This window comes from Medicago sativa, chromosome 3 (assembly GCF_051527215.1).
Source record: "Medicago sativa cultivar Bolivia chromosome 3, Bolivia_mono, whole genome shotgun sequence".
Taxonomy (NCBI): Eukaryota; Viridiplantae; Streptophyta; class Magnoliopsida; order Fabales; family Fabaceae; genus Medicago; species Medicago sativa.
The window spans coordinates 46,377,648-46,386,630 of NC_140751.1; the positions used below are offsets into that span (position 1 = coordinate 46,377,648).

At 34.5% G+C, this 8,983-nt stretch overlaps 1 protein-coding gene across 1 annotated transcript; it reads left to right on the top strand.

Moving 5' to 3' along the window:
• The first annotated feature begins 3,328 nt into the window (after nt 1–3,328).
• On the top strand, nt 3,329–3,958 carry LOC146937752 (uncharacterized). Its single transcript, XM_085749511.1, has one exon. The coding sequence runs from the start codon at nt 3,329–3,331 to the stop codon at nt 3,956–3,958; it is 630 nt and encodes a 209-aa protein (XP_085605637.1).
• The last annotated feature ends 5,025 nt before the right edge of the window (nt 3,959–8,983 follow it).

An 8,983-nucleotide genomic window follows, 5' to 3' on the forward strand; every position in this document is an offset into this window, starting at 1 on the left:
CCCTCTTAGGGGGTCCCCAGTGAAGTCGCCATCTCTGTCGCGTCATTTTTCGGAGATCAAGGCTATTTGATTAGCTTTTGACTCACTAGTTATTTCACGACTGAACATTTAATTTTTTTATGAAAAGGGGAAAAAAGTTCAAACTACCCCATATTTTGAAAAGATTAAGGGTTCGGGGGTTAGTTACATAAAGGGAAGGTATTAGCACCCTTTATGTTCATAGTACTCTACGGGAACCTCTTAGATTCATTTAATTAATGTGCTATAACTTCTAAAAATGGAATTTAAAATGATAAAAAGAAGAAAGAAGAGACCTATTATCTACATTTTTTATTGTTTGGAAGGACGAGTGCCCTTTGCCTACATAACTGTGAGGGATCAAAACCTCTAGTTCGGGGTATAAATTGACGTTTGATTGGTTGAGTGTTTTTTATTAGTTTTTGAAAAAAAAAGGTTTAAAAAAATGAAAGAAAGCCAAAGTGGCAAATGAGTATTTGTTTGTGTTTTTTAATATTAAAGAAAATGGACTCAAAATAAGTTAAATTGATTGATATTTGATTAAGAAAAGAAAATAAAAAAGGATCACTTGATTTAGGATCAAGGTTTCGTTAAAAATATTTTTGTGGTTTTGAACTATTTGCATGTTTTTTTTTTTTAATGATGATTAAACTTGAATTGAAACTAACGGAGCAAGAAAATAAAACGTAGGTATCTTATAGTGACGTTGGATCACCACAAGACCCTTTAACCTATACCCACACACACCACACATGAATGATTTACATTGGCCTAGGACACATTCTATAGTCCGCGTAATAAAGTAAATAACAGAAAAATAAACATGCTTTACATTAAGCCTAAATTTACATTCTAAAGTCAGCGGGAAAAAATAAATATGCATGATAAATTTACAATAAGCCTAATATACAATCTAATAATTTAAAAATGCTTAACAATAAAAATAAAAATGCGTAAGTAAACTAAAATAAATATAAGATGCAGCAAGATAAAATGTAATTAAAATAAAAATGCATGGAGAAAATAAACATGATACGAATTGAAAAGAAAAGGAAAAAAAAGATGATTGCAGGGGGTGCAGCAGTATAATGAGAATGTGCATTAATTAAAAAAAGTGGAATGGGGCTTAAGAGGCATGCTGGGCGTCAAGGGCCAGCAGGTCAAACCTTAGCCGTCTGATTAAAATCAGACAGCTTTGGTTCAATCATGCAGAGAAACAATAAAAGCCACAGGACTAGAGATTAAATGAACAAGGGGCGCAGGTGCATGCTAACACATGCACCGTCCCACACTGGATCAGGGCAACAACTATAAATTGGCTTTTACAGCCATTAACTTCATTTTCCTTTCATGTTACTCTCTCTACTCTTATATTTCCCCTTCGTTCTCTCCTCTCTCCCCTTATGTTTTCTTATCCGTTTGGAGAATAGGTGGTGGAAGGAGTTCCGGCGCGGTGGCCGGTGGACCACCACGGCGGCGCTCCCGTGCCGGTTTATAAAGGAAGCCTTTTGTTATTTTTTTCGCAGTTTTACACCGCTTTCCTCCCTCTACTCAATTCTGACCTCAAAATTTCCACAACAGTTAAATTGAAACCTAGATCTAAGAAATTATAAAAGAAACTACCTCTTGTGTTGTCTTTGGATTTGTTTGCCCCTCCGTTTATGTTCAAGTGTGACGGCGGTGATGCTTGTGTTCTATGGTTTGGCCGTGAGTGTTGGTTCCTGTTTCGGTCCCCTTCTACTCTTCTTTAGAGGAATCCGGCTCCTTGTTGTTTCCTTTGATTCAATACAGATCCGTTTTTGTGCGACTGTGCTTCGGTTTGTATGTTGGTTTGGTTCGGACGTGATGTTGGTGTCTGGTTTGTGGTGATAGGCCGGTTTTGGGTGTGATCGGTTCGGATTTGATGTCGTTTTGATTCGTGTACGATGGCTTTGGTACTGGATGTTGGTTTTGATTGTAGGTTCGTGATGGAAATTATATGTTGTGAGAAAATTGCAGGTTTACGGGTTGTGAAATTGGTTTGAAAACTGTTGGAAAATTGCAGGTTGATGAGTGTAATCGTTGTGAGATTGTTGCAGGTTTTGGCTGATGGTTTTTTCATGAATTTTTGGCCCCCCTTTGCATGTTGTGCAGTGCTGGTTTTTATAGTGTTGGATTTGGACTTAGGGTTTGTTAAAGATGCAGAAAAAATTGGCATTTTTGGATTCGAATGAATAAGAAAATCGTGACTGTTCCTGGATTGTTGCAGATGAAGGTGAACTGGATTGGAAAGGTTGTGTGAGGCGCGTAATAGCTGTTTTTGGACTGGAATTTGGACTTATCAAACAATATAAATAAAATAAAAATAGAAGATAAATATGCATGCTTTTTGGATTTTGACGGATGGATATTATTTTTAAAACAAACAAAAAAGGTAATTAAATAAAAATAAGAAAATAAAAAAAGATAATAATGACTATTAGAATAAAATTAAAATTAGTCAATTAATAAAAGATGGAAATAATAACAAATAAAAATAAAGAGAAGAGGGCCCGACTCGGAATCAAAAATGAGGTATTTTAAAATACCTCTCTGTCGAACTTTTTTACCTAAAAGTCAGAGATTGATCAGGGTTAAATGACATATGAATGTAGGTTCTTAGGTCAAAAATTGGGGTATGACACTTTTGTTTACTTGGGGCTGCCCATTGGTGGTGATTCGCGAAAGTTGAGTTTTTGGAAACCAGTTGTGAACCGTATTGAGGCTCGTTTGTCGTCATGCCAAAATAAATTTCTATCTTATGGTGGCCGTCTGATTCTTCTGAATTCTGTCTTGTCCTCTTTGCCGATTTACTTTCTTTCCTTTTTCAAAGCCCCTTCAACTATAATTTCTTCTATCGAATCTATTTTTAAAAGATTTTTTTTGGGGGAGGGGGGGAGAGGGGGGTGGGGGGGGGGGGGGGGGGGGGGCGGGCTAATAGGAAAATAGCTTGGATTAAGTGGGATTCGATTTGTTTACCAAAGGAGGATGGGGGGGGGGGGTTGGGGGTTAGGAGGATGGGACCCTTTAATATTTCTTTGTTGGGCAAGTGGTGTTGGAGATTATTAACGGAGAAAGGGGGTTTGTGGTACCGCGTGCTGAAAGCCCGCTACGGTGAGGTTGGGGGCGGATTAGGGAGGGAGGTAGAGAGTCATCGGTGTGGTGGAGGATGTTGTGTCGTATTCGAGAAGGGGTGGGTGAGGGAGTCGGGAATTGGTTTGAGGAAAACATTAGGCGTGTCGTTGGGGATGGTAGGGATACTTTATTTTGGTATGACAGGTGGATTGGAGACATGCCGTTGAGGTTGAAGTTTCCCCACCTTTTTGATTTGGCGGTGGAGAAGGAGTGCTCGGTGGGAGAGATGGAGGGTCGCGGTTGGGGAACCGGTGGAAGGGCTTGGGTGTGGAGACGTCGTTTGTTGGCGTGGAAAGAGGAGTCTGTGAGGGAGTGTTCTTTGTTATTAGATAACATTGTTTTGCAGGACTTTGTTCATGACACGTGGCGGTGGGCTCTCGACCTTATTCATGGTTACACAGTTCGGGGAGCATGCCGTTTTTTCACTACTACATGCATTATGGTGGACGGGTCTCTTGTTGATGACATTTGGCACAGACATGTTCCCTTGAAGGTGTCTTTGTTGGTGTGGCGTCTTCTCCGTAATCGCTTGCTGACTAGAGACAACTTGATGCATCGCGATGTTCTCCCTTCCTCAGCAGTGTCGTGTGTTGTTGGTTGTGATTGTTCTGAATCGGCAACTCATTTATTCCTTCATTGTACGTTGTCAGTAGATCTTTGGGCGCTTGTTTTGAGTTGGTTAGGCATTTCCTTTGTGCACGATGATGAGCTACGACATCATTTCCTTCAGTTCACTAAAATGGCGGGTATGCCGCTCTCTACACAGGTTTTCTTTAGGATTATTTAGTTTGCCACTATTTGGGTCCTTTGGAGGGAAAGGAATAGCCGGGTATTCAAAAATACGGCCTCCTCTTCCATTACTCCCATTGAAAAAGTTAAACTCCATTCATTCCTTTGGCTGAAATCCAAACAGGTGGCTTTTGTTTATTCTTTTCACGAGTGGTGGAGATATCCTACTCTTTGTATGGGTGCTGTTTTGTAATTGTTGTTTTGGTTGGTGCTCTATTTTGACACCTTAACTCTGTAAATATTTTTCGGTGTTCCTTCGTTGCACACCTTGTGCGGTGGGAAACATCATTCGTTTAGTAATATATATCATTTTGATTTGTTAAAAAAAAAACATTGTTAAAGGATAGTTTTATAATTATGGATAATCATCCCAAGTTTTGTAACATCCTGACGTGCAGATGATAAACTATCCACCACTTTTTTGGCATCAAGCTCAAAATCGATAGGTCCCAAGTGTAATTGACGAATACATTCCAAAGCTAATAACAATCCAATAGCTTCGCCAACATGTACCTCACAGACTGGAGTAAACAATTCAGTTTTTGCCAAAACAAAAGTGTTTCTATCATCCCTTATACAAACTTCTATTCACACTCTATTAGAAAGTTGTGAGAAAAAAGCATCAATATTGCACTTACATCTTCCTTCAACTGGTTTGATCCATTTCACATTTCCTTCTTGTCCCGGATGTGCACAAGATGTATTACAAAACCTACGTACATCTTGCCAATTATGAAGTATAACTTTTGCTCTCTCCACAACATAAACTTGAGTATCAATTGCCTTACTCCACACTTTGTTGTTTCTTTATTTCCATATACTCCACAACACACAGCAAAATAAATATTTTATAACATTGAAATGTTTTAATATATCGTTAAAAAACAAATATTTTATTTTAAAAAGTATATTTAATTGGATATATAATTTTATAAAAGTCATTATTTTGTCTATCTTAAAGTACTTTTTCAAACTACTAATCTCCACAAGATGAGAAACTAAATAAATATATCACATAAAATGATTATAATATTAACTAACAATATCATTCCAGGTCACAAAACAATGAACTAAGACTAGACATCACAATCCATCTATCTTTGTCAAAAAAATAAATGCCGATTAAATGATTTATTCTAATTAATGAGATTAACACAACAAAAATAAAAAATATGTCATATTAATCTACATCACACATTGATCTAAAACAATTTTTTTCATCGAGCATAATTAAAGAAAATACATATTTCCATTTTGTCCTATTAAAATATTTTTACTTTTTTTGTCTTAATTATTCATACCCTAGTAAAGCTGTTAACAATGCATAATAATCTAGTAATTTTATATTTGCGTTTTTAGAATGTGTGAACATGCTCTCAAGAATAAATAAACTACTTTTATAAGCATTTTGAATACATTATATTCTTACAATTCTTTATAGTTAAAATTTATTGTCTTAATTATTAGTTTGACCATGATTATTGAAGGTAAATACATTTCCTTTTATGTAAGAAAAATAGGAAACAAACTACTGTATTGAAGGTAACACAAATTGTCACGTTTGGTAGAACTAGTGTTGTGTGAATTGAAAAAAGTGAAAGTCCCCCATCGCATGGATCACACATAGTGGGGGTGTACCTCTAATAGGGGTACATAATTATGTGAATGAAGTAAGCACTAGAGAAAAAATATATATTGAAATATATTATATTTTATTATTTGGAAATGATTAATTAAATAATTAATTTAATCATTATTAAAAAGATAATTAATTTAATCATTATTAAAAAGTGCTTTCTTGATCTGAAAATATTTTGGTACATAATATAACATATTTTTGTACTCAATATAATATACTTTGATACGCAATTGAGATATTTTTGTGCAATATCTAATATGTGAATTACTTAATCCAAAAGTAATGTATTACTTGTTCCCAAAGTTTCTCACTTATTAGTTGTGAATTTTCTCTAAATAGAGAGCTTACATAGTGCATTACACACACCAAAGAGTTCTATTGAGTTGTTGAGAACTCTTTCTCTCTTCACCCTTCAACTTGTATTAACGAGCTATTCTTCTCCTCATCTCCTTTGTTTTGTTCCTTCAGAATGAAGCGTGTGGTCTTAAAAGCATAGTGCCTTCGATAATTTATGTCCTTTCGGAATAAATAATATTTTAAGATCATAGTCCCTTTTTCGGTATAATAAGAATGATCTTAAAAATATATTCTTCTTCAATTATTGGAGAAGTTAGATGTTAGAATGGTGGTAACATCATATTTGAATGGTCATTATATCATAGTTGAAGAAGTTAAAAATTAGAATAGTGGTAACACCATATTTGAGTGGTCTCAGCACCATAATAAAGTGGTCACAGTACCATATTAGTTTCAGTATTAAAGAATGGTCTTAGTACTATATTTGAGGGTGTAATTCTCGAACGGTTTTCTATATGCAGTAATTAACCGCAAAGTTGTAGTTGGACTTGTTTTATCCTGGAGACGGCGGGTTGATAGTTTTTCTTGCACAATTTTGGACAGTGTCACAAAACGTCTTAAAGAGAGCGACCTGGTCGTGACATAACCTAGTAACAACTTCGATAGATATTATCTATCAAACTAGAATTCAGGAATCTCAATACAACAGTTTGGAAATCAAAAGACAACAATTTTTAAGATGTTTCCTTCTGCCATGTATACCGAAGAAATTACTAACTCGAATTTTATTGTCCCTAAATAGAAGAAGGATAAAAGGATGTAGAAATACATCTCTATACTGAACATGATGAAGTGCTTGTTGTTATAACAACAACACTAAGAAATTCACATATGCAAGTTTGAATCTGTTTGAAATTTATTTTCAAGAATTAGAACCGAATTGTGAATAAGTAACTCTAACTGCCAACAGAGAACCCAAAATGGTCTTAAATGAGAATCAACAGCCACCAACAAGAAATGGCACTGGTTCACAATTTATTTTTATTACAATTGTGAGAAACCAGGTCATATGTCCCGCATGCTCCGCTGCCTAATCTAACTAAAAAGAAATTCATTGATATGACTAGTTAAATTAATCTAGTTGGTGAATTAAGTGAATGGTGGATAAGCATTAGCATCTCGCGCCATGTTTGCTATGATTATGCTATGTTCAAAAAACATGTGTTATTGCTGAAAATAAGAAAGTGTTGTTATAATATTATAACACCATTAAAGTTGTTGGCATTGGAAATATGAAGTTGCAATTCACGTCCGAAAAGAAAATTATTCTCTAGGACGTGATGCATGCTTCAAAAATAAGAAGGAATCTGAATTTTAGATTTCTATTGAATAAGACTGAGTTGACTCAGACTTATAGAGAGACTTGCGCACCGTGTATTATTGTTGGGAAATATGACACCACTGAAGGAATTGAAATTTATTTCAATAAGAAAATTAGTATTTTCGTGGTGATAGAAGTACATAATCCCCAGATTTTCAATGAGTTTTATTTAGAGTACAAGTTTATTCATGAAACAACTACATCTTATTATCCTGAAATGAACGGTAAAACTGAAAAGAAACAAATTAGAACCTTTACCGAGCTAGTTGTTTAAATCATGATTAATTTTGGTACTACGTCTCATTGGTGAGTGAACTTTTATAAATTGTTTGCTATGTGCTAAATAGAATGCTCAAGTCTAAGAACAAAATTTCTACTTATGAAGTTTTGAAGAAAAGACAACCCAACTTGTCTTATTTTTTTTAACTTGGGATTGTATGACATAAGTTCGTATTTTGAACCCCAAGAAAGTTAAACTCACTAGTAGAACCTATGAATGTGTATTCATTGGGTATGTTATAATTAGCGAAGCATATAGGTTTTATAACCTAAATGCTAAAGTGATCATAAAATTAAAAGATGTTGATTTCTAGGTAAATAAATACCCCTTTAAATAAAGAACAGTTTGGGCACTAGTAAGGCGTTAGTGAGAACACAATATTAGTGGGGGTAAAATAAATTCCCTTTTAAAAAAAGTTAAGAGCTAGTGGGGGCACTATATCTGATCACATTCCTGTAATCAGAAATAGTTATGAAAACATCGAACGAGATGTTATGGAACCTCGAAGTGGTAAGAAAGATAGAATTGCTAAAGAGTATGGACCTGGTTATATGGTTTCTACATTGCAAGAAGATCCATTAAGTCTTGAAAAAGTTATATCCTCTTTGGATGCTGAATTATGGCAAGAAGCAATAGACGATGAAATGGATTCTCTAGAGTCTAACAAAACATGACGCTTAGTTGACTTGCCTCATAGTTGCAAACTAATCGGTTGTATTTGAATTTTGGAAAAGGAAAACTAAAACATGATGGTTCAGTTGATGAATACAAGGCTCACCTTGTTGTCAAAGGTTTCAGATAATATATATATATATATATATATATATATATATATATATATATATATATATATATATATATATATATATATATATATATAGACTTCTTCGACACTCATTCACCAGTCACTAGAATCATATCCATAAGGGTACTAGTCCCTTTAGCCGTTGTTCATAACTCGATATGGAACAACATGAAGGTTTTGTGATTTATGGACAAGAAAACAATGTCTGTAAGTTAGATAATTCTTTGTGTGGTCTAAAATAAACTCCTAAGGAATGGAATGAAAAATTTGGCATTCTAATGTTATCGAATCAGTATAAAGTGGATGAAAGTGACAAATATATTTACAACAAATATGGAAATAACATTTGCACGATCTTATGTCTCTATGAAGACGACTTTTTCATATTTGGTTCAAAAATTTATGCTATAAATTATGAGAAATCATTGTTTATCAACAACATTGATAAGAAAGACCTAGACGAAGTTGAAGTAATTCTTGGTTTAAAGATTACAAGATCAGAAAATAGAATTTTTTTGATGAATCTCACAAAGTTGAGAATATCTTAAGGAAATGTAATTCTTTGGACCACCCCTTATGATTCAAATGAAACTCTTTAAGAACACTTGAGATGGTGTTAGA

Excerpts from the sequence above, each read along its gene's own strand:
- LOC146937752 (XM_085749511.1), top strand. The coding sequence starts at position 3,329 with ATGCCGTTGAGGTTGAAGTTTCCCCACCTTTTTGATTTGGCGGTGGAG.